Raw genomic sequence first — 26,732 nt, 5'->3', positions numbered from 1 at the left:
GGTGGTATCTACCGGATCTCTCCAATGTAAAGCCATCTTTCCCTTTTTGTAAAGAAAAAATAATTGGTATGTCAAGTGATGCTTTGAGATGGAATAAATGTCCTATTTCCCAACAGATTTTCACCCAATGGTTTAGCTTCCATTGGTGATCCTTCTAGAATTAATTATTACAATGGTTGGGTACAGTGATTTTCTGATTAAATTATTCTGCTGAATTTGTTTATTGATCTTCTTTTGTAAAGAACTGTCACTACTTTGCCTCTTTTAATTTGTGGAGTTACACTATGTATTGAATTTTGTTTTTATTAAATCACTTAAAATCATTTACTGTCATTGTTCTTCTGATGTTCAAAGTTACACATTTTGCCAGTGGGAGGTCTCGAACTGGATTCTGTGTTTTTAATATCTCTCCATTATTCTTTGAGCAAGTTTTTGTTCATTGCACAACTAAATGTTATAGACATACGATGTGTGTGTGTGTGTGTGTGTGTGTGTGTACACACAGGCATATTGGAAGTTCTTTCTGATATTGCCAATTCAAGGTCCCAACACTTTGAAAATCCGAAGTTCTACATTTCACTTTTGCATTTGGCCTCTCTCATGTTGAGAACTCTGGTTCCCAACAATATCGATGTAATAACTCATTTGCTTTATCCTGCCATATTAACAAAGGACTTTCAGAATTATTAAACCAATACTACCATTAAGAATTAACCTGCTAAATAAGTTCAGTATTCCTTTGCAGTTCATTACATCTTTAGAATATACCACATATTAGATAGCGGTGTTCAGGCTTACTTGAATTAATTTTATTTTTTGTATGGTTATGTTTCCAGTTGATATATATTTAGGAAAACTTGTTTTATTTGCATTCTGTTTATATATAAAATTTCCTTTTTAAAATTCTCTTATCCTTTTATATTTTATTTTCAACATTTACACTGTTTCAAAACTGTTTCTGAAAAGACTTGCTGGATGTAGAGGGAAGCAAATAAAAATGAAAATATCTCTGTGTCATCATGTATAGTTTTTTACTGGTCCACTTAGAATAACAATCTTGAATATTTTTTGATTTTAAAATACTTGGATTAGAAATGTATTTCCAAATGTGAATGGCATTTATGTCAGGTTTTCTCTAAGAAAACTAGCCTATAATTCTCACTTAGTAGCTATATTATCCTCTGTAATGAAGTGGAATCTGTTTAGAGTTACTAACTAGTTCATTCTCTAATTGTTATCCATAAATCTCTGAAGACCAAGTGATCCTCTGAGTTTTTATCAGAGACTATTTAACGATACTGATAGTAGACTTGAGCTCAGATTGAAATGGAATTAGTTATTATTCCTTTGCTGTATCTCTGGATCTCCTTGATGTTTTTGTCTGCTTATTGAACTATCACCCCAGCACAGATTTTCACTTTTTTCCTCCTTTTTTCACTCATGCACGCTGCTGCCAGACTGTTGTTGCCTAAATACTATTTTTGTTATTCTTTTTTTTTAATTTTATTTTTTATTTTTGAGGTGGGCGGAAGGGCAGAGGGGAAGGGAGAGAGAGAATCCTAAGCAGGCTGCATCCATAATGTTGAACCTGTACAGGGCTCGATATCACAACCCTGAGATCTCCACCTGAGTTGAAATCAAGAGTCAGACACTCAAGAGATTGAGTCACTGAGGTGCTCCTTTTGTCATTCTTATTAAGGAACTTGACAATGGTTGCCTGTTGATGACAGTGGTATTAAATATGACTATCTGTATTGGGCATTCAGAGTTTTCTTGCAGTCCCATCTTTTTCTTCAAGGATTATAATCATGAGAGCTATCAGTTAATTAGCACTTATAATAGCCCAGGTACAGAAAGAATGATGCATTATTTTCTTCTTTGTATTGCTGTCTCCATGCAGCTAAATTCCCTTATCCTTCACCATTAAAGAAACCTTATATTCTTGGGACGCCTGGGTGGCTCAGTGGGTTAAAGCCTCTGCCTTCAGCTCAAGTCATGATCTCAGGGTCCTGGGATGAAACCCTGCATCAGGCTCTCTGCTCAGTGAGGAGCCTGCTTCCTCCTCTTTCTCTGCCTGCCTCTCTGACAACTTGTAATCTCTATCAAATAAATAAATAAAATATTAAAAAAAAAGAAACCTTATATTCTTTAATGCTACCTGCTGGCATCTTTTCGTCAATCAATCATCATCCCATGGCATTAGCACAAATAATTAAACCTCAATAAATGGGGTTTATTGTAAGGTTACTACACGTACAGTTGCATACCTCCAAGGACAGAAACAAAATATTGCCAAGTCTTTTGAGGACCAGACCTGGAAAATCAAGAATCAGTGAAACATTCTCCATCTTCCTGGGCCAGCATACTTTTGTTCTCTTTATCATTCTCTTTTTCCTGGACTACCATAATGGTCCTTCCCAACTATACACCAGAATCTTTCACTGCCCATAGTCAACTGGCAATAATTTGTGTGTTAATTGAAAATCTTGGAAGAGGAGAATGGAAGTCTTCATGGCATGCTCTGAGCTCTTGCAGGGATCATGGATGAAGTAGTTTTAAAAAGTTTATAAAAAGGAAAGTGAACAAAAGTAGGTTGGATCCTATTTATAACTTTTAAGATTTTTTTAAAAAAGATATAGAAAATCAAATATTTTTATAATTTAATTTTTTAAAATTTTATTTAAATTCAATTAGCCAACATTTAGGACATCCTTAGTTTCAGATGGAGTTCAATAATTCATCAGTTGCATATAACAACCAGTGTTCATCACGTCACATGTCCTCTTTAATGCCCATTGCCCAATTACCCCATCTCCCCACTCACCTCTACTCCAGCAACCCTGTTTGTTTCCTGTGGTTGAGTCTCTCATGGCTTTTTTTCCTATCTGATTACTTTCCATTAAGTTTTCCTTCCCTTCCCCTATGATCCTCTTTGCTCTTTCTGATATTCCATATATGAGTGAAACCATATGATAATTGTCTTTTTCTGATTGACTTACTTCACTCAGTATAATACCCTCCACATTCCATCCACATTGATGTAAGTGGTAAGCATTCATTCTTTCTGATGGCTGAATAATATTCCTATATGTATGTATGTGTGTGTGTGTATATATATATATATATATATATATATATATATATATATATATATACTACATCTTTATCCATTCATCTATTGATGAACATCTCTGCATTTTCCATAGTTTGGCTATTGTTGCTATAAACATTGGGGTGCAGTTGCCCCTACAGATCACTACAGCTGTATCTTTAGGATAAATCACCCAGGAGTGCAATTGCTGGGTAACAGGGTAGCTCTATATTTAACTTCTTGGGGAATCTCCATACTGTTTTCCAGAGTGGCATTCCAAGTTACATTCCCACCAACAGTATAAGAGGGTTCCCCTTGCTTTGCATTGTTGTCAACATCTGTCATTTCCTGACTTGTTAATTTCAGCCATTCTAACTGGTGTGAGGTGGTATTTCACTGTGGTTTTGATTTGTATTTCCCTGATGGCAAGTGATGTTGAGCAGTTTTTCATGTGTCTGTTGGCCATCTGGATGTCTTCTTTGCAGAAATGTCTGTTCATGTCTTCTGCCCATTTCTTGATTGGATTATTCTTTGGGTGTTGAGTTTGATAAGTTCTTTATAGATTTTGGATACTAGCCCTTTATCTGATATGTCATTTGCAAATATCTTCTCCCATTCTGTCAGTTGTCTTTTGGTTTTGTTGACTGTTTTCTTTGTTGTGCAAAAGCTTTTGATCTTGATGAAGTCCCAAGTAGTTCAGTTTTGGCTTTGCTTCTGTTGCCGTGGGTGATGTTTCCAAGAAGGAGTTGCTGTTGCTGAGGTCAAAGAAGTTGTTACCTGTGTTCTCCTCAAGGATTTTGATGGATTCCTGTCTCATACTGAGGTCTTTCATCCATTTTGAGTCTATTTTTGTGTGTGGTGTAAGGAAATAGACTAGTTTTATTCTTCTGCATGGGTGTGTCCAATTTTTCCAAAACCATTTGTTGAAGAGATGGTCTTTTTTCCACTGAACATTCTTTCCTGCTTTGTCGAAGATTAGTTGATCAAAGAGTTGAGGGTCCAATTCTGGATTTTCTTTTCTGTTCCATTGATCTATGTGTCTGTTTTTGTGCCAGTACCATACTGTCTTGATGATGACAGTTTTGTAATAGAGCTTGAAGTCTGGAATTGTGATGCTGTCAGCTTTGGTTTTCTTTTTCAACATTGCTCTGGCTATGTGGGGTCTTTTCTGGTTCCATATAAATTTTAGGATTATTTGTTCCATTTCTGTGAAAAATGTTGATGGTATTTTGAAAGGGATTGCCTTGAATGTATAGATTGCTCTAGGTAGCATAGACATTTTCACAATATTTATTCTTCCAATCCATGAGCTTGGAATATTTTTCCATTTCTTTGTGTCTTTCTCAATTTCTTTCATAAATGTTCTGTAGTTTTCTGAGTACAGATTCTTTGCCTCTTTGGTTAGGTTCATTCCTAGATATCTTATGTTTTGGTGCAGTTGTAAGTGAATTGATTCCTTAATTTCTTTTCTGTCTCATTATTAGTGTATAGAAATGCAACTGATTTCTCTGCATTTATTTTATATCCTGCCACTTTGCTGAATTCTTGTACAAGGTCTAAGAATTTTGGGGTGGAGTTTTTTAGGTTTTCTACATAAAGTATCATGTCATCTGTGAAGAGTGAGAGTTTGACTTCTTTGCTGATTCGGATGCCTTTTATTTCTTTTTGTTGTCTGATTGGTGAGGCTAGACTTTCTAGTACTATGTCAAACAACAGTGGTGAGAATGAGCATCCCTGTCATGTTCTTGACCTTAGGGGAAAAGCTCTCAGTTTTTCACCATTGAGAATGATATTCACTGTGGGCCTTTTATAGATGAGTTTTTGTATATGGCTTTTATGATACTGAGTTAGGTTCCCTGTATTCCTCCCTGTGCAGAGTTTTAATCAAGAAAGTATGCTGTATTTTGGCAAGTACTTTTTCACTGCTAATTGAGAGGATCATATAATTCTTGTCCTTTCTTTTATTAATGTGATGTATCATGTTGATCGATTTGCAGATGTTGAACCACCCTTGCAGCCTGGGAATAAATCCTACTTGGTAGTGGTGAATAATGTTTTAAATGTACTGTTAGATCCTATTAGCTAGTATCTTGGTGAAAATTTTGGCATCTATATTCATTAAGGATATTGTTCTATAATTCTCTTTTTGGTGGGGTCTTTATGGGGTTTTAGGATCAAGGTAATGCTGGCCTCATAGAATGAGTTTGGAAGTATTCCTTCCATTTCTTTCTTCTTTTTCTTTCTTTCTTTTTTTTTTTTTTAAGATTTTATATATTTATTTGACAGATCACAAGCAGGCAGAGAGGCAGGCAGAGAGAGAGAGGGGAAAGAAGGCTCCCTGCTGAGCAGAGACCCTGATGCGGGGCTCGATCCCAGGACCCTGAGATCATGATCTGAGCCGAGGGCAGAGATTTAACCCACTGAGCCACCCAGGAACCTCCCATTTCTATTTTTTGAAACAGCTTCAGAAACATAGGTATTAGTTATTTTTTAAAGTTTGATATATTACCCCTGGGAAGCCATGTGGCCCTGGACTCTTGTTTGATGGGAGATTATTGATTACTGCTTCAATTTTCTTGTTGGTTATGGGTTTGTTGAGGTTTTCTATTTCTTACTGTTTCAGTTTTGGTAGCTTATAAATTTCTAGGAATACATCCATTTCTCCCAGATTGCCTAATTTGTTGGCATATCATTGCTCTTAGTATGATCTTAAAATTGTTTGTGTTTTCTTGGTGTTGGTTGTGATCTCTCCTCTTTCATTTATGATTTTATTTGTTTGGGTCCTTTCTCCTTTCTTTTTGATATGTCTGGCCAGGGATTTATCGACCTTATTAATTCTTTCTAAGAACCAGCTCCTAGTTTTGTTGGTCTGTTCTGCTGTTCTTTTGGTTTTTATTTCATTCATTTCTTTTTTTCGCCAAGATTTTATTTCTTTATTTGAGGGGGGCGGGCACAAGCAGGGGGAGTTGCAGGCAGAGGGAGAAGCAGGCTCCCTGCTGAGCAAGGAGCCTGATGTGGAACTCAATCCCAGGACCCTGGGATCATGACCTGAGCTGAAGGCAGGCACTTCACTGACTGAGCGACCCAGGCATTCCTATTTCATTCATTTCTGCTCCAATCTTTGTGATTTCTCTTCTCCTCCATGGTTTAGGCTCTATGTGTTGTCCTTTTTCTAGTACCTTTAAGTGTAAGGTTCATTTGTATATTTGAGACTTTTCCAGTTTCTTGAGAACGACTTATATTGCTGTGTAGTTCCCTGTTAGGATCTCCTTTGCTGTATTCCAAAAGTTCTGAACAGTTGTTTTTTCCTTTTTATTTGTTTTCATTTTAAAAATTCTTTAATTTCCTGATTGACTCATTCATTCTTTAGTGGGATGCTCTTTAATCTCCAAGGATTTGAGTTCCTCCTAAATTTCCTCGTGTGATTCAGTTCAAGTTTCAAAACACTGTGGTCTGAAAATATGAAGGGAATAATTCCAGTCCTTTGATACTGGTTGAGGCCTGATTTGTGACCTAATATGTGTTCTTTTTTTAAAAAAAATATTTTATTTATTTATTCAACAAGAGGGGGAGAGAGAGAGAGTGAGCACACAGCAGGGGGAGCAGCAGGCAGAGGAAGAGGGAGAAGCATACTTCCCCACCAAACATGGAGCCCAATGTGGGGCTTGATCCCAGGACCCTGGGAAATGACCTGAGCTGAAGGCAGACACTTAATCACTGAGCCACCTATCTGTCCCATTTTGGAGAATGTTCCATGTGGACTTGAGAAGAAGTGTAATTCTTTTGCTTTAGGATGGAATGCTTTGTATATATCTGTGAAATCCATCTGATCCAGTGTGTCGTTCAAAGCCCTTGTTTCCTTCTTGAGATTCTCTTAGATGATCTGTCCATTGCTGTGAGTGGAGTGTTGAAGTCTGCTACTATTATTATATTATTATCAATATGTTTCTTTAATTTTGTTATTAATTGGTTGATAAAATTTGCTGCTCCCAAGGTAGGAGCATAAATATTTATAGTTGTTAGATATTCTTGTTGGATAGACCCTTTAAGTATGATACAGCATCCCTCCTCATCCTTTACTATAGTCTTTGACTTAAAATCTTATTTGTCTGATAAATAAGGTTTGCTAACCCAGCTTTCTTTTGACATCCATTAGCATGATAAATTGTTCGCCACCCTCTCACTTTCAATCTGGAGGTGTCTTTTGGTCTAAAATAGGTCTCTTGTAGACAGCATATGGAGGGGACTTGCTTTTTTATCCATTCTGATACCCTGTGTCTTTCGATTGGAGCATTTAGCACACTTATATTCAGAGTTACTATTGATAAATATGAATATAGTGCCATTGTATTACCTTTAAAGTCACTGTTTCTGTATATTATCTCTGTTCCTTTCTGGTATGTGTTGCTTTTGGGATCTTTCTTCCCTTACTGGATCCCCTTTAATATTTCTTGCAGGGCTTGTTTCATGATCACAAATTCTTTTAGTTTCTGTTTGTCCTGGAAGATTTTTGTTTCTTCTCCTATTCTGAATGATAGCCTTGCTGGATAAAGTATTCTTGGCTGCATGTTTTTCTCATTTAGTACCCTGAGTATATCATGCTAGCCCTTTCTGGCCTGCCAGGTCTCTGTACCAATCCTTCCTGGGGAAGGAGAGGGGAATCTCACCAAGTCTCTGCTATTCCCTGGGCCCCTGCTCTGGGAGCAATTGCCCAAATCTGTGTGCACTCTTGCCACTCCTTCCAAGGAGGAAGGAGGGCCACTCTTCTTGCTGGGCCCCTGCTTGGAGAGGCAGTCCCTGATCTTGCCATAGTTTATGTTTTATGGCAACACCTACCTGAAAGCCCACTCCAGGGCTTGCTAATTGTAACCAGCTTTCCTGCTCCAATGCCTGGGAACTCTGCTACACTCTGGCATCCCCATTCATTCTGTGACCCTGGAGATTCTGAGACCACACTGTCCCAGATAGGATTGTGCTCCACTTCACCATCTGAGCGCCTTTCAGGCAGGGACATTTCTCACAGGAGCAGACTTCTAGAAGCTCCGATTTTTGCATTCCATTGCTATAACACTTTCTAGCAGCTAGCTTATGGAGGTTCCCTCCCACCATGGTTTATTTTCTGATATATCCCCTCAGATTCACTTTTCCGTACCTCCTACTTTGCCAAAAGTAGTCACTTCTCTATTTGTAGAATTGTAGCAATTCTTTCCTTAGCTCTCAGGTTGAATTCACAGGTGTTCAGAATGATTTGATAGATATCTAGCTGAATTCAAGGTCAAGGGACCAGGTGAATTGGGGGTCCCCTACTCTTCTGCCATTTTCCCTCTCCATCTATAATTTAAATATTTTTCATGTCCTCAGGCATACTGTGGCACATAGAGGAGAATTTGTCATTATAGTAGATTTATTTGAGTTTTTATGTATTGATGAAAAAAGGTGACATATGAGAGGAAACAATAATTTTACAAATAGATAGTTACCCTTTAATATTCAGAAAATATTTCCATTTTTGGACACAAATCTAATTGTAATGTCAGTCTCCTCTTTCTTCTTCAGTTTTGCAGACTCCAACTGTTATCAAACACATATCTACCAAAGGTCCAGAAAAGCTAAAACAACTTGGAAACATTGACTGTTTTACAGGTAATTAAAATTGTGATAAACTGTTTTTCTAAAAACTTTTGAAGATAGTTTTCATGTTTCCCTTTTGATAAAATGTTTGTTTTCTGTTTCAGAATTGAGTGTAATGAATAAAATAAGGAAGAATAAGCTGTCCAAAGCAATTTACTTGATGCAGAAAGCTCTTCTAATATCTGAGAAAGATGCAACCTCTACATCTTCACACAACCTTTTGATGGTAACAACATGCCATTCCTTTTTTTGGTCCTGACATATAACCTTTGTTAAATGAATGGTTTAGTTCACTTTGTTAAAAATAATGTGTTGCCCTTAACGTTAGATTATGAACTTTCAGGTTCCTTTATCTAGTCTTCTCTTTGAGTTTAACAGTTTTGAACTGGGAAACTAATCTATATTACCCATCCCGAACTCTACTGAAATGAGAGATCCTCTCTATGTATTCTCTCTATGTAGGGGCAACTTACATAGGAAGCCAAATAAAATCAGAAGGATTAAAAATGTGGGAAACTATAGAACTTAAGTGACACTATGCTAGCGTAATGCACTCCTTACTATGGAATTAAAATACTTCAAGTCCATTGGCTCAGATGCCTTCTCTTAGATGGATGCGCTAGTTTATTTTTTACTCTGGCCTGGAAATTGTTCTCTCTTCTTACCGATTCATTGTATGTTGATTTTAGAATTTAAATTCTTGAGGATACTCACATTTCAAGGTAGAGGGGATTTTTAAAAAATTTTGTCCCTGTGTATTACCCATAAAAATTTGATGGTATTGGCTGAGTAAATGGCACATGGTGAAGTAGAGGATGATGCTACAAGCAGTTTAGCTGATAAGAAAAAAAAAATAGCTCAAAGCTAGGGAAAGGATACAGAGTTTAAGAGAAAAAGTTTCACATATTTATATAATGAGTATGAGGAGCCAGAAGAAAAGAGAGAAATTGAAGATATGAGAGGGGTTAATAATAGAGCACAGTCCTATTAGAAGAGGGAAGGAGATGAGATTCAAAACACAGATAAAGTGATTCATCTTCAATGGAGGGTAGGCAACAGAGCAGACTCCTCATCCTCTGATACAAAAAAGAAGGAGGAATAGATCAATGTAGATTTGAGAAAGCCTATTGGTGTGGAGGCAGAGAGTTGAGTTTATGCCTTATGTCAATCATCTGATAAAGTAGGAGGCAAGCATATCTGCCAACAATGGAGAGCAAAGGTGGACAGTTGGACCCAGGAGAGAGAAGACGATTAGAGAGTGGAGTGGAATGGATGAGGAATGGATGAGGAATGGATGAGGGAGTTGGCAATGAAGTTGAAGGACTGGCCAGCACAAAGTTATAGCTGAAGTTGAGGACCATGAATTTATACTGGTCTCCATCTGCAAGGTGGTATGGCATTACCCTGGTGTAGTGTTTTTAGTAGCTGTGACAGCAAAATATTTGTGACAGCAGAGATTTGTACAGGACTATATTTTTACAAAGAATGTATGGGTTAAAAGTTCCTAATAAAAATGGGTGCAGATTGAGTAGGGAGGGAAGTGATACCTTCAGGGTATTTAAAGACTTGGTGAGCATGGAGATGTCCAGAGACTGGAGATCTCTTTGAAGTTAGGGATCAGAAAATTAGTCTGGGGCACCTGGGTGGCTCATTGGTTTAAAGCCTCTGCTTTTGGCTCAGGTCATGATCCCAGGGTCCTGGGATTGAGCCCCCCATCGGGCTCTCTGCAGAGCAGAGCTTCCTCCTCTTTCTCTGCCTGCCTCTCTGCCTACTTGTGATCTCTGCCTGTTAAATAAATAAATAAAATCTTTAAAAAAAGAAGAAAATTAGTCTGAGAGAGCTGGAAGGATATGGGTTTGAGGTCAGAAAGTAGGATATTGAAATTTCACATGAAAAAATGTTCATCATCACTAGGCATCAGGAAGATTCAAATTAAAACCACATTGAGATACCACCTTACACCAGTTAGAATGGCCAAAATTAGCAAGACAGGAAACAACATGTGTTGGAGAGGCTGTGGAGAAAGGGGGACCCTCTTATACTGTTGGTGGGAATGCAAGTTGGTGCAGCCACTTTGGAAAACAGTGTGAAGATTCCTCAAGAAATTAAAAATAGAGCTTCCCTATGACCCTGCAATTGCACTACTGGGTATTTACCCTAAAGATACAGATGTAGTGAAAAGATGGGACATCTGTACCCCAATGTTTATAGCAGCAATGGCCACGGTCACCAAACTGTGGAAAGAACCAAGATGCCCTTCAACGGACGAATGGATAAGGAAGATGTGGTCCATATACACTATGGAGTATTATGCCTCCATCAGAAAGGACGAATACCCAACTTTTATAGCAACATGAACAGGACTGGAAGAGTTTATGCTGAGTGAAATAAGCCAAGCAGAGAGAGTCAATTATCATATGGTTTCACTTCTTTGTGGAGCATAACAAATAGCATGGAGGTCAAGGGGAGATGGAGAGGAGAAGGGAGTTGAGGGAAATTGGAAGGGGGTGCGGTGCAAAAACAATGAATACTGTTATACTAAAAAGAAATAAGAAATTAAAAAAAGAAAAAGAAATTTGAGATTTCTGATATGTAGCACCTTGTAATCATCTGTCCATTATTTCATTCATCCAACAAATGTTTTTGAGTACTTATGATCCATTCAGCAAATATTTATTGTACATTGTGTGCCTGGTATTAAGTTGAGTACAGGGGATAAAAACAAACAAACAAAAATTCTTTATTTATGCGACAAATATTGATGGATTGCCTTCTTTTTTGGTCCCTGCCTTCAAGATAAATGTAGTTTGTGGAAACATAGACAAGTAAGAAGGTAATTATGGGTTACTGTCATATATACTTTAACTGCAAGAATTCCAGGGGAATTTAGCAAAGGAATGCCTAACCAAATATTGGGTGATGTATAAAGAAACTTCCAGAAAAGGAATCAGGTTGAATACTGATAGGCAGGAGTAGCCAGAGAAAGAGGAAGACAGAGGGTGAAAAGGATTTATAGGAAGAGAAAACAACATGTACAAAATTCCTAAAGCTAGAATGATCACAGAGTTCTTGTGGTCCTATAGGTTATTCAGTGTCATAGAGGCACAGATGAAATGGCAAGGGGAAGAGGGATCTGTTGGGAGAAGAGGGTAAGAAGTGAGACCAGAGAGGAAGTCTAAGGATTTTTTTTTTAAGATTTTATTTATTTATTTGACAGACAGAGATTGCAAGTAGGCAGAGAGAAAGAGAGGAGGAAGCAGGCTCCTTGCCTAGCAAAGAGCCTGATGCGGGGCTTGATCCCAGGGCCTTGAGACCATGACCTGAGCTGAAGGTAAGGCCTTAACCCACTGAGCCACCCAGGTGCCCCAAGTCTAAGGATTTTGAGCAGACAGATGCTATTAATGTTCAGGGTTGGGAAGTCTGTCCTGGCAGCGTTAGGGAGGAGCCTTATTATCATTGCACTTCCAGCTTTTGAATCAAGGAGGAGTTTGGTGATGTTGTTGGATAGTCTCAGCTGACAAGGCCAAGTGGTGCCCAATCTTTGTTGGAAGACTTTGGGGGTGTGTTCAGATCCATTTTCTCAACAGATGCTTCTGTGGCCACATGCTACTGTCTAGAGCTTGACGGATACTAATACTTCAGTCCTATTTCTATGTCAAATAAAACTTATCTTTCTTTTTTAGAACTGTCTCAGGAGTAATATTGTGGCATCTTAGAGCCTGGAGAGAATAAAGCCTTTGGGATTTCCCTTTTTGTTTTATTAAGACTCAGTCTGGTCCTTATACTGTCATAATATGCTCATTCCTGTTCGGCCTCTATCTTCCTACCTCTGTCACTGGGGGACACCCTGGAGATATGAAAAGACTGAAGTTTTTTTTTTTTTTTACATTTTTTCCCTTGTGTGTCTTTTTCTTTAATTTCTTAAATGAAACTATTTTAAGAAAAATTTTAAGTATAATGTCCTCTTAGGATAGACTCATGAAATGTATTTAGAGGCTCTGTTTTTTATTAGGGGTCCTCCACAAGGATTGTCACCAACTAGGAACATGTTGAATATTTATTTAGAAGTCCTGAAACCTTCTATAGCCACCTCTGCTCCTCAGTGGTATTTTTTATCCAAGTGTTAAGGCTTAATGATCAGTCCTTAGGGTGCTCTCGTAAACAATGATGTTATGGCTCAAATAATTGCCAAACTTTCTTTCTTTAAAGAAGACAAATAAATTTCTTTCCCCTGGCAATCATTTTCAACTGGGGTATATTACAGAATGTTTTACATTATCATGATCTTGTAATAAAATTATCCCCAAATCAGTAACTGATGCATCACCTGATACCATAAAAGGTTAAAAAAGCCCGAGTCTTTTCAGAGCTCTTGAATAATTCATACGCTGGTTTAGTTTCTCAAAAGTTTCTTGACTTTGTGCAGCTGTATAATCTCATCAGGTGTCTGTTTTATTCCTAATCAGTTAAAAGTGGACCAACTTGTTGCCAGGACTGAGGTACAAACTTTTGATAATAGCTTGTTAGCTTTCTAAATGAAATGACTGGTCTTTTTTTTTTTTTTTTTTTTTTTTAAATGGCGATCTTACCCTCCATTTGCCTGTCTTGGTATTGGACTTCTGGAAGCCCATGTTGGCTTTTTACACAATATACCACCGATTTACTTTAATGGATTGCACCTGGAACTAGTCTCAGATGTCCCTAATCTACTTTTGGTCAAATAGAGCATTGATCCTGTGGCTTATGGTCATTACTTTTAGTCCAAGTCTAAGGATTTTGAGCAGACAGATGCTATTAATGTTCAGGGTTGGGAAGTCTGTCCTGGCAGCATTAGGGAGGAGCCTTATTCAGTCTCTGTGCAGATGGGATTTTTTATTGGGAAGAGGCAGGAATATTCGTCAGTCTAATGTAAGTGCTACAAGCGCAGGGGTGTATATTGTTTTCTGTCCAGCACCTATCTCCTCTTCCAAATATCACCTTTTCGAGGAATTCCTCTTTCCCTTTTAGATGTAGTTGGGTGGGACTTTTCTTCTCTAACCAGTCAGAAGACTAGTCATGTGAGCAAGGCCAATCGGGACCTCCCTACTTGGAATCAGATCTTGAGTAGAAGGGTAAAAAGACTAAAGCTAGTAGATGTTCATTCTTTCCAATGCATGTGTACTGATCAGACTATTATGACCATTCATAGATAGGAAGGTCTATTCTGTAGACCCTCCTAACTCTTTGGACCTGCTGTGGTCCTGGCCTGTTTTTCCTATTGCTCCTGGTTCAAAGAACCCCAACCTCAATGCATCTAGTTTTCTCCTAGTTTTATTTGTTGGAACCTAAACAAATTGGTATTTGAGGTTACTTTAGCAGTTCCAAAATCTAGTCATATTGCTTCAACTCTAAGCAGAGGAGCATTATGAATTAGCAGATTGTTTTTTGTAATAGACAGACCCTAAATTTATGGTTGTATTTTGGAACCAGAACTAATCAAGAAGCCCAGACCACTCAAAGTTCTAATAACTCCTGGCTTTACTATTTCCCAAATTTCTACCTTCATGTCTCCTAAATACCACTCTATTATCTAGGTTAGCAGTAATTAGATTACTAGAGTATAATTATTTTTCCTATTTTATAGCATTTTAGTCAAATCAGTTCTATTTGCTTTTGGGGGAAGAATATATGTGAATCAATTTTTTTCCCAGAGATCTTTTTTTTTTTAATTTTAAAAAAAATTTTAAAAAAGATTTTATTTATTTATTTGAGAGAGTGAGAGAGAGAGCGAGAGAGAGCATGAGCAGGGCAAGTGGAAGAAAGAGAAGCAGACTCGCTGCTGAGCAGGGAGCCCGATGTGGGGCTTGATCCCAGGACTCTGGGACTATGGCCTGAGCCTAAGGCAGATGCCCAACCGACTGAGCCACGTAGGCACCCCTTTTTCCAGAGAGTGTATCAGCTCTTTTTACTTGTTCTCTACTGAAGTCTTCTTCATAAAAAGCAAACCCTTTCTGATTTTGACCCCCTCCCAAGAGGTCATATTTAGATCTGTTAGATTTCAAATTATTGACAAGATTTTAGCTAATTTCCATTTCAGGTTTTAAGGTTATTTCATAGGAAAGCATCCAGGTTGCCTTTCCATGCTTCATTTTAGTTTAGCTTTGTATTAATAAGACAAAATACATAGTGGTTAGGAGGATGGGGATTTGGGGTAGAGTTTTGGTTTTGCCACTGACTAGCTGTATGCCCAAGGTATTTTACTGATGCCCTCTTAAGTTTTAATTTCTTCATATGTCAAATGGGAGTTCTTGGGAAGATTCAAGGAAATGATGCATATAAAATGCTTAGCATTTGGCACAGAATAGGCAGTCAATAAATGTTAGCTGTTATTATTAGTATTATTACTATTAAAAATTACTTATTACTATTAATCTATATTCCACTTCTGGAGCATTCTGTTTTATCATATCAGAAGTATTTTTTGGTGTTTTAGATATATCTTTGTCTATCAAACTATACATTTCTTTTTGTGTTTCCTCTTAGATTGATCTTATGAATTGTATAATTTATTCTCACCAATCAAAAATGTTCCTTTTCGGGATTCTTGGATATGGCTTAACCTACTTTTCATCTCCTTCTGAAATGTACATAATATGCTGAAAATCCAGTATATACCGCAGGAGGTCTATTAGACAAGTAGTAAATATGGCACTTTATCATTCCAGTCTTACGATAGTTTTTTATGGATAGTTGTTAATCATTACCTTGAATTATGGTTGAAGATCATCTTATATCTTGAAGATAATCTTACATCTTTCCCTATGTGTCTTGCTGCACTGTGGGTGTTAAGGTGTTGTCAAATGTATTTAATGTCAATCTGTCCTTGTAAGTACTGAGTAACTTCTAAAAAGAGGCAGGTTTGTTTCTCTTATGGAAGCTATAGATAGAAAGATTTACATTCAGACAATAGTAGTTTGACTACAATACTACTGTTTTCTGGCAATAAAACAATATGTTTTGGTGGACACATTAGGCAACATGTTGAACATATTAGAGGCAACAGTGATGTCCATAATGATAACACTTTCTCTCTCTTTAAAAGATTTGATTGATTGATTGATTATTTGAGAGAAAGAGAGAGCATGTGCAAAAGTGGAAGAGGAGTGAGGGAGAGGGACAAGCAGACTCTGCATTGAGCACAGAGCCCGATTTGGGGTTCAGTCCCACTACCCTAAGATCATGACCTGAGCTGAAATCACGAGTTGGATGCTTAACCAACTGAGCCATCCAGACGCTCACATACTTTTTGTTTTCACAGTTGAATAGAGCTGGTTTTGTGGATATTTTTCTTTCTTGAGTTTTTGAGACAACTTTTCTAGTGATATTTCCTCCTCCTATTTGAGGAACCCCTTTAAAAAGCTCTAATCACTTTCTTTTTTTAAAAAATGCTTTTTAAAAAAATTTATTTATTTTTTTCAGCATAACAGTATTCATTGTTTTTGCACCACACCCAGTGCTCCATGCAATCCATGCCCTCTCTAATATCCACCACCTGGTTCCCCCAATCTCCCACCCCCCGCCCCTTCAAAACCCTCAGACTGTTTTTCAGAGTCCATAGTCTCTCATGGTTCACCTCCCCTTCCAATTTCCCTCAGCTCCCTTCTCCTCTCCATCTCCCCTTGTCCTCCATGCTATTTGTTATGCTCCACAAATAAGTGAAACCATATGATAATTGACTCTCTCTGCTTGACTTATTTCACTCAGCATAATCTCTTCCAGTCCTGTCCATGTTGCTACAAAAGTTGGGTATTCGTCCTTTCTGATGGAGGCATAATACTCCATAGTGTATATGGACCACATCTTCCTTATCCATTCGTCCGTTGAAGGGCATCTTGGTTCTTTCCACAGTTTGGTGACCGTGGCCATTGCTGCTATAAACATTAGGGTACAGATGGCCCTTCTTTTCACTACATCTGTATCTTTGGGGTAAATCTCCAGCATTTTCTTTTTAAAAAATTGATGTATAATTGACAGATAACATTATATTAATTTCAGGTATACAATGTAATGATTGAGATTTATATATATTGCTAAATGATCACCACAGTAAATCTTATTAACTTATGCGTCTGTCATCAGTTACAATTTTTTTTTCTTGTGATGAGAACTTTTTAGATTTACTCTCTAGGAACTTTCAAATAAGCAGTACAGTATTATTAACTATAGTCCCTAGGCTGTACATTATATTACCATGACTTATTTTATAATTGGAAATTTGTACATTTTGACCTCTTTCACCCATTTTGCCCCACCTCCCACCCCCAACCTCTAGCAACCACCAATCTGTTCTCTGTATCTATCTGATTTTTTTTTTTAGATTCCACATATGCATGACATCATATAGTATTTGTCTTTCTCTGACTTATTTCACTTAACTTAATGCCCTCAGCACCCATCCATGTTGTCACAAATGGCAAGATTTCATTCTTTTTCTATGGCTGGATAATATTCAGATGTGTGTATGTGCATATATATGTATATATATATGAATCGTACATTCATATATATAACATGTCTTGGCTATTGTAAATAATGCCACAGTGAACATGGGGGTGCAGATGCTTTTTCTAACTAGTGTGATGATCACTTTCTTGTAAATGGAATGCTTTTAGCAGCTCAGTGGTTTGGTTCACTAAGTTAGGATTTTAATTTCTAACATAGGTTTTACCTTGAGTCCTATTATAGAATTTATCTGATTCATATAAATCAAGGATTCTGTTTTAGACTTCTGTTACCTTTCATTTAAAAATCTAGTACTTTTATTAATCTATTTCAAATTGGGCCATGAAATCTGAGTTAGGGAATTAAAACTAATGAAGACCCAATCAGAACATTTTATTTATTTTCCAATCAGAATATTTTAAACGTATTGCCTTAAAATGCATTATGGATCATCCTCATCTGTCATAATTTCATGTCTTTCATTCAAAACACATTAATTGAACCTAAAGAGAGAAATAAAGTACTGTCCTTGCCACCAAGATGCTCACTGTTTAGAGTCTGGACAGTAACTACACAGATCATATTGTAAGATACATGCTAAAATAAAGAGTAGAAAATGACGAGAATAAGTACAGAAATGTGTGGGATTTCTCTTGGGAGGATTCAGAGATGATGTTTGAGTGGACCTAAAAGCACAGAAAAGGATGTAGAAATCTACCGGAAGAGGAAGTTGAGGAAAAGTTGGGAAAAGTTGAGGCATGGGAAAAGTTGAGGCATGACAAGCATAGCTTCTCAGGGAATAAATGGCTTTTTAAAAAAAAATGGCTTCAAAGGTTACGTTGGCTAGGCAGTAGCTATGGGACAACAAAAGAGTAGAAAGAGAGATAAGGCTAGAAAAGGCTATTTATTATTATAATCGTGATCAGAATACAAAGGCTGTGGAGTTTGCACTATAACAAGTAGAGGAAGAACCACTGAAGGAGTAGAAGACTGGAGGTTGAGGAGACCAAAGACTGAGAGAAAGAGTAGGAGGCTGATGAACTCATCTCAGTCAGTGGTTGCCAGTCCCTACTTTATTTCAAAATTACCCTCAACAGTTGTTAATAATACAGATGCTTAAGCTCCACCCCTGGAGATTTTTTACTAAATAGGTTCAGAGTGGGGATAGATGACACTGAACAGCAGCCAGGGTTTGAGAAATATCTGTGTGATAGTCCATGGCAGAAAGCAGGAAGCTGGGTTCGTGGATATGTAGAGAGAAGTTGGTAGAGTCAAGTCAGAAGATGCTAGTGAATGACTGGTTCAATGGAACATGAACTGCTGAGGCAAATTTTGGGAATAAGTATAGAAAGCCCAGGGCAGTTGGCCATACAGCTGAGATGGGGTCAGAGGCAGTCTGTGTTAATATAAGGACAGCAAACCAATGCTGCTGGTGTATTTTTTAGGCTGCACACATAATCCAGAGGAGGGAAACTTTCAAGGCGTTGGTCCCTTTCCTTGTGTTGCATAATTTTTCCTTAGGCTGATTTCACCTGTTCTTATGTAGCCTAAAATATCTTGGTCTCCAGTCTGTGACGCAAATGAAGTCACATTAACATTTCATGTTCAAAATATAATAGCTTTCATCTACCTTCTGTTCAAGTAGGAATTTCTTAAAAATTTTCCACAGTTATCTGGGGGAATCTACTTACCTTTTCTGCTCAGGCTTCTTACTTTAATTCTGGCCTCTTATCAAGCTCCTACCTGTTGTTGCTTTTCAAGAGAACCATGCTCTGTGGGCACATCTGTCCTCTCAGGGAGCCTAATCTGGTCTGTCATCTATGGTAGAGGGTGGAAAGGTGAATGAGCCTCTGCCCAGCCCTGTGCTTGTTGTGTCCTCTGGGTTGAATAGGCACCTTGATGCCTTGACTCATAGTGTTTTGTGACACAGCTCTTTCAACATCTTTCTTTCCATCCATTTTCTCCATTTACCCCCCTCAGTTTGGTTAAATGAGTGAGAAAGTTAACAGATGCCATTCTATGTTCCTTGACTGAGTCATTCATTCAATGATTCAAGTTATACTGAGCACCATGTGTCTATAAATTAGTTAAGGTCTTTGGCATGTAGGCCCTGGACAACACTACACTAGGCCTATATAACACATCCCTTCTCGCATGAAGGAATGAATATCCTATGCAGGCGGCAAGATTTTTGAACTATAAATGCCAAAAAAAATTTTTTTTCAAGGTCTCCTGGCACAGAATAATCAGAGTTAAAAAAATCCATTTATTATTATAGATAAATTTTAATCACAACTAATGATTTTAGACCTTAATGTCAACCATTCCCTATAAAAATAAAAATGAGTTAATTCTCATCTCAATTTAGGTCAATCTTTATTTTAGAAAAAAAGTATGATACTACAGTTTTATAATCTACACTCCCACAGGGAACTGGTTTACTCACTTTAAATATCACTTTGATGCAAATGACTCACAGAAAGTCTTACCCTTTCTTTTAGATCAAGTCTAGATCTCCAAGTGGAACCTTTGAAACTTAGCATGTCTTCTGCAGAGGAAAAAGCACAGGTTTTTGTAAGAGAGTGAAATGTATTTGAAATTTGGTAGAAAGAAATTTGTCTTACCTTTTTCAGGATTTCTTTTCTTAAATTCATTAAATTGGCTAGAATTCCAGAATAAAAGAAAATAGTGGTATTTTGTCTCCTTTTGGATTTTATTGATGATTCTTTTAGTGCTTCACAATTAGGTGACTATTGGCTAAAATTAATATTTTTCTAATGCTAAAGAAAGAGCTTTCCTAGTTTATTGAGGTTTGCCACTCCTTTCCCATGGCTTTACTAAGGCATAATTGGCAAATAAAACTGTAATATCTTTTGAATGTACAGCATGATGATTTGATATAGGTATGCAGTAGTCTTCTCTTAGCTGTGGTTTAGCTTTCTGCAGTGTCAGTTACCTGCAGTCAATGACAGTCTGGAATCAGATGATTTTCCTTCCGACATACCATCAGAAGGTCAGTAGTGGCTTAATGCTACGTTACAGTGCCCTTACTTCATCTCATCATGTAGATATTTTATCTTTTCACATCACAAGAAGAGGGTGAATGCAGTACAATAAGAGATTTTGAGAACAAAACCACATTCACATAACTTTTATTACAATATATTGTTATAATTGTTCTATTTTATTATTAGCTATTGCTAATCCCCCACTATGCCTAATTTATACATTAAATTTTATCATAGGTATGTATGTATGAGAAAAACACATAGTATATATGGGGTTTAATTCTGTCTGTGGCTTCAGGCATATTGGAACGTATCCCTATGGATAAGCAGAGACTACCATACATTTTGAAATAATTACCGCAAGCAGCTTAAATAACACATTTATCACATCATAGAGTTACCTTTTTAAATTTTTTAATTTAAATTCAATTTAAGTAATGTACAGTGTAGTATTAGTTTCAAAGGTAGAATTTAGTGATTCATCAGTTGCAGATAACACCCAGTGCTCCTTACATCAAGTGCCTTCCTTGATGCCTGTCACTCAAGTACCCCATCCCCTGCCTACCTCCCCTCCAGCAACTCTCAGGTTGTTTCCTATAGTTAAGAGTCTCTTATGGTTTGTCTCCCTCTCTATTTTTGTCTTATTTTATTTTTCCTTCCCTTCCCTTATGTTCATTTATTTCTTAAGTTTCACATATGAGTGAAATCATATATTTGTCTTTATCTGACTGACTTACTTCACTCACTCAGCTTAATACCCTGTGGTTCCGTTCATGTCATTGCAAATTGTAAGATTTCATTCTCTTTGATGGCTGAGTAAGTTATGTTTCTTTAAAACTAACGAATAATATATTATTTGCCCCAGGGATACAGGTCTGTGAATCATCAGGCTTACACATTTCACAGTACTCACCTTAGCACATACCCCCAATGTCCATAACTGAGCCACCCTATCCCTACCTTCCCTCCCCCGGGCAACCCTCACTTTGTGTCATGAGATTAAGAGTCTCTTATAGTTTGTCTCCCTCCCAATCCCATCTTGTTTCATGTTTTTCCTCCCTAACCCTCACCCCCCCGCTGCCCTGCCTCTCAAATTCCTCATATCAGAAAGATCACATGATAATTGTCTTTCTCTGATTGACTTATTTCAATCAGCGTAATAACTTCTGGTTCCATCCACATTGTTGCAAATGGCAAGTTTTCATTTCTTTTGGTGGCTACATAGTATTCCATTGTATATATATACACCACATCTTCTTTATCCATTCATCTCTTGATAGACATCTAGGTTCTTTCCATATTCTTTCCATGGCTATTGTGGACATTGCTGCTATAAACATTCAGGTGCATGTGCCCCTTCGGATCACTACATTTGTATCTTTAGGGTAAGTACCTAGTAGCACGATTGCTGGGTCATAGGGTAGCTCTATTTTCAACTTTTTGAGGAACCTCCATACTGTTTTCCAGAGTGACTACACCAGCTTGCATTCTTACCAACAGTGTAGGAGGGTTCCCCTTTCTCTGCATCCTTGCCAACATCTGTCATTTCCTTACTTGTTAATTTTAGCCATTCTGACTTGTGTGAGGTGATATCTCGTTGTGGCTTTGATTTGTATTTCCCTGATGCTGAGTGATGTTGAGCACTTTTTCATGTGTCTGTTGGCCATCTGGATGTCTTCTTTGCAGAAATGTCTGTTCATGTCTTCTGCCCATTTCTTGACCGGATTATTTGTTCTTTGGATGTTGAGTTTGATAAGTTCTTTATAGATTTTGGATACTAGCCCTTTATCTGATATGTCGTTTGCAAATATCTTCTCCCATTCTGTCAGTTGTCTTTTGGTTTTGTTAACTGTTTCCTTTGCTGTGCAAAAGCTTTTTTTTTTTTTTAAACTCTTAAAAAAATCATTTTATTGATCCTTTACCATACAAAATTTATTCAAATTACACCCATTTGAAGTGATAAGATCACAGCTAGAGAACAGGTTACCCTGTAACAAATCTATTTACAAAATCCATCATAAAAGCTTTTTTTTATATTATATTACATATTTTCTTTCTTTTTTTTTTTTTAACTAGTATACAACACAAAGCTAAACCAATTAGTAGTTTGCCTACTCCCAATTTTGAGAGAAATACTTCCTCTTGAGCAAAAGCTTTTGATCTTGATGAAATCCCAATAGTTCATTTTTGCCCTTGCTTCTCTTGCCTTTGGCGATGTTCCTAGGAGGATGTTGCTGTGGCTGATGTCATGGCTGGTGCCAACATCTGTTGTTTCCTAACTTGTTAATTTCAGCCATTCTGACTGGTGTGAGGTGGTATTACACTGTGGTTTTGATTTGTATTTCCCTGATGGCAAGTGATGTTGAGCAGTTTTTCATGTGTCTGTTGGCCATCTGGATTTCTTCTTTGCAGAAATGTCTGTTCATGTCTTTTGCCCATTTCTTGATTGGATTATTCTTTGGGTGTTGAGTTTGATAAGTTCTTTATAAGATTTTGGAAACTAGCCCTTTATATGATATTTGCAAATACTTCTCCCATTCTGTCAGTTGTCTTTTGGTTTTGTTGACTTGTTTCCTTTGCTGTGCAAAAGCTTTTGATCTTGATGAAGTCCCAATTTTTGGCCTTGCTTCGCTCGCCTTTGGCGATGTTTCTAGGAAGGAGTTGCTGTTGCTGAGGTCAAAAAAGTTGTTACCTGTGTTCTCCTCAAGGATTTTGATGGATTCCTGTCTCATACTGAGGTCTTTCATCCATTTTGAGTCTATTTTTGTGTGTGGTGTAAGGAAATAGACCAGTTTCATTCTACTGCATGTGGCTGTCCAATTTCCCCAAAACAATTTGTTGAAGAGGTGGTCTTTTTTAATTGGATATTCTTTCCTCTTTGTTGAAGTTCAGTTGACCATAGAGTTGAGGGTCCAATTCTGGATTTTCTTTTCTGTTCCATTGATCTATGTGTCTGTTTTTGTGCCAGTACCATACTGTCTTGATGATGACAGTTTTGTAATAGAGCTTGAAGTCTGGAATTGTGATGCTGTCAGCTTTGGTTTTCTTTTTCAACATTGCTCTGGCTATGTGGGGTCTTTTTTGGTTCCATATAAATTTTAGGATTATTTGTTCCATTTCTTTGAAAAAAAATTGATGGTGTTTTAATAGGGATTGGATTAAATGTGTAGATTGCTTTAGGTAACATAGACCTTTTTAAAATATTTGTTCTTCCAATCCATAAGCATAGAATGTTTTTCCATTTCTTTGTGTTTTACTCAATTTCTTTCATGAGTACTCTATAGTTTTCTGAGTACAGATTCTTTGCCTCTTTGGTTAGGTTCATTCCTAGGTATCTTACGGTTTTGGTGCAGTTGTAAATGGGATCGACTCCTTAATTTCTCTTTCTTCTGACTTGCTGTTGGTGTAGAGAAATGCAACTGACTTCTGTGCATTGATTTTTATATCCTGATACTTTACTGAATTCCTGTATGAGTTCTAGCAGTTTTGGAGTGGAGTCTTCTGGGTTTTCCACATAAAGTATTCTATCATCTGCAAAGAGTGAGAGTTTGACTTCTTTGCTGATTAGGATGTCTTTTATTTCTTTTTGTTGTCTGATTGCTGAGACTAGGACTTCTAGTACTATGTTGCACAGCAGTGGTGATAGTGGACATTCCTGCCATGTTCTTGACCTTAGGGAAAAAGCCCTCAGTTTTTTCCTCATTGAGAATGATATTTGCTGTGGGTGGCTTTGATGATATTGAGTTATGTACCCTCTACCCCTATACTTTGAAGGGTTTTGATCGCAAAAGAATGCTGTAGTTTGTCAAATGCTTTTTATCATCTATTGAGAGTATCATATTATTTTTGTTCTTTCTTTTATTAATATATTCAATCACATTGATTGGTTTGTGGATGTTGAATCAACCTTGCAGCCCAGAAATAAATCCCACTTGGTCGTGATGAATAATCCTTTTAATGTACTGTTGGATCCTATTGGCTAGTATTTTGGTGAGAATATTTGCATTCGTGTTCATCAAGAATATTGGTGTGTAATTCTCCTTTTTGATGGAATCTTTGTCTGGTTTTGGGATCAAGGTAATGCTTGCCTCATAAAATGAGTTTGGAAGTTCTCCTTCATTTCTATTTTTTAGAACAGTTTCAGAAGAATAGGTATTAATTCTTCTTTAAAGGTTTGGTAGAATTCCCCTGGGAAACCATTTGGTCCTGGGCTCTTGTTTATGGGAGATTTTTAAGTGACTGTTTCAATTTCCTTACTGGTTATGGGTCTGTTCAGTTTTCTATTTCTTCCTGGTTCCATTTTGGTAGTTTATATGTCTCTAGGAATGCATCCATTGTTCCCAGATTGTCAAATTTGCTGATGTATAGTTGCTCATAATATGTTCTTAAGATGTTTTATTTAGTTGGTGTTGGTTGTGATCTCTCTTCTTTCATTCATGATTTTATTAATTTGGGTCCTTTCTCTTTTCTTTTTTATAAGTCTGGCCAGGGGTTTATCAATCTTATTAATTCTTTCAAGGAACCAGCTCCTAGTTTCATTGATTTCTTCTACTGTTCTTTTGGTTTCTGTTTCACTGATTTCTGCTCTGATCTTTATTATTTTTTCTCCTCCTGGGTTTAGGCTTTCTTTGCTGTTCTTTCTCTAGCTCCTTTAGGTGTAGGTTTAGGCTGTGTATTTGAAATCTTTCTTGTTGCTTAAGAAAGGCTTGTACCGCTGTATATTTTTCTCTCAGGACTGCCTTTGCTGTATCCTACAGATTTTGAACAGTTGTGTTTTCATTATCATTTGTCTCCATGAATTTTTTCAATTCTTCTTTAATTCGCTGGTTGACCCATTCATTCTTTAGTAGGATGCTCTTTAGCCTCCATGTATTTGAGTTCTTTCTACCTTTCCTCTTGTGTGAGTTCTAGTTTCAGAGCATTGTGGTCTGAAAATATGCCGGGAGTGATCCCAATCTTTGGGTACGGGTTGAGACCTGATTTGTGACCCAGGATGTGATCTATTCTGGAGAATGTTCCATGTGCAGTAGGGAAGAATGTGTATTCTGTTGCTTTGGGCTGGAATGTTCTGAATATATCTGTGATGTCCATCTGGTCCAGAGTGTCATTTAAGGCCTTTATTTCCTTGTTGATCTTTTGCTTGGATGATCTGTCCATTTCAGTGAGGGGGGTCTTAAAGTCCCCTACTATTATTTTATTATTGTTGATGTATTTCTTTGATTTTGTTATTAATTGTTTTATATAGTTGGCTGCTCCCATGTTAGGGGCATAGATATTTAAAATTGTTAGGTCTTCTTGTTGGACAGACCCTTGGATATGATATAGTGTCCTTCCTCATCTCTTATTATAGTCTTTGGCTTAAAATCTAATTGATCTGATATAAGGATTGCCACCCCAGCTTTCTTCTGATGTCCATTATCATGGTACATTGTTTTCCACCCCCTCACTTTAAATCTGAAGGTGTCTTTGGCTCTAAAATGAGTTTCTTATAGACAGCGTATTGGTGGAGTTTTTTTTTTTTTTTTAATCCATTCTGATACCCTCTGTCTTTTGATTGGGGCATTTTGTTCATTTACATTCAGGGTAACTATTGAAAGATATGAATTTAGTGCCATTGTATTGCCTGTAAGGTGTCTATTACTGTATATTGTCTCTGTTCCTTTCTGATCTACTACTTTTAGGCTCTCTCTTTGCTTAGGGGACCCCTTTCAATATTTCTTGTAGGGCTGGTTTGGTGTTTGTAAATTCTTTTATTAGTGTTTGTTTGTCCTGGAAGCTTTTTATCTATCCTTCTATTTTGAATGATAGCCTAGCTGGATATAGTATTCTTGGCTGCATGTTTTTCTCATCTAGGGCTCTGAATACATCATGCCAGTCCTTTCTGGCATGCCAGGTCTCTGTGGATAGGTCTTCTGCCAATCTAATACTTCTACCTTTGTATGTTACAGTTCTCTTGTCCTGGGCTGCTTTCAGGGTTTTCTCTTTGTCACTAAGACTTGTAAGTTTTACTATTAGATGACTGGGTGTGGACCTATTCTTACTGATTTTGATGTGGGTTCTTTGTGCCTCCTGGATTTTGATGCTTGTTCCCTTTGCCATATTAGGGAAATTCTTTACAATAATTCCCTCCAATATATCTTCTGTTCCCCTCTCTCTTTCTTCTTCTTCTTCTGTGATCCCAATTATTCTAGTATTGTTTCATCTTATGGTAGCACTTATCTCTCAAATTCTCCCCTCATGGTCTAGTAGTTGTTTGTCTCTCTCTTGTTCAGCTTCTTTATTCTCCATCATTTGGTCTTCTGTATCACTAATTTTCTCTTATCCTAGCAATAAGAGCCTCCATTTTTTATTGTACCTCATTAATAGCTTTTTTGATTTCAGCTTGGTTATTTTTAGTTTTTTTATTTCTCCAGAAAGGAATTTTATTTCTCCAGAAAGGGTTTCTCTATATCATCCATGGTTTTTTCCAAGCCCAGCTAGCACCTTGATTATCGTCATTCTGAACTGTAGTTCTGACATAT

The 26,732-nt window shown here is 37.2% G+C and overlaps 1 protein-coding gene across 6 annotated transcripts in view; it reads left to right on the top strand.

The window, feature by feature from the left end:
* CFAP54 (cilia and flagella associated protein 54) overlaps positions 1 to 26,732 on the top strand; it is a 311,472-nt gene that overhangs the window by 59,524 nt on the left and 225,216 nt on the right. For all 6 annotated transcript variants that reach the window (XM_082739254.1, XM_082739253.1, XM_082739250.1 and 3 more), the window contains 2 exons: positions 8,648 to 8,734; positions 8,827 to 8,948. In XM_082739254.1, the coding sequence (XP_082595380.1) occupies positions 8,648 to 8,734; positions 8,827 to 8,948 (209 nt within the window). The remainder of the gene's footprint in view (positions 1 to 8,647; positions 8,735 to 8,826; positions 8,949 to 26,732) is intronic.

The sequence above is a fragment of the Mustela nivalis genome, assembly GCF_964662115.1.
Source record: "Mustela nivalis genome assembly, chromosome: 7".
NCBI lineage: Eukaryota > Metazoa > Chordata > Mammalia > Carnivora > Mustelidae > Mustela > Mustela nivalis.
The sequence above is the reverse complement of the archived record's forward strand: the minus strand, read 5'-3'. Positions and strand labels throughout refer to the sequence as shown.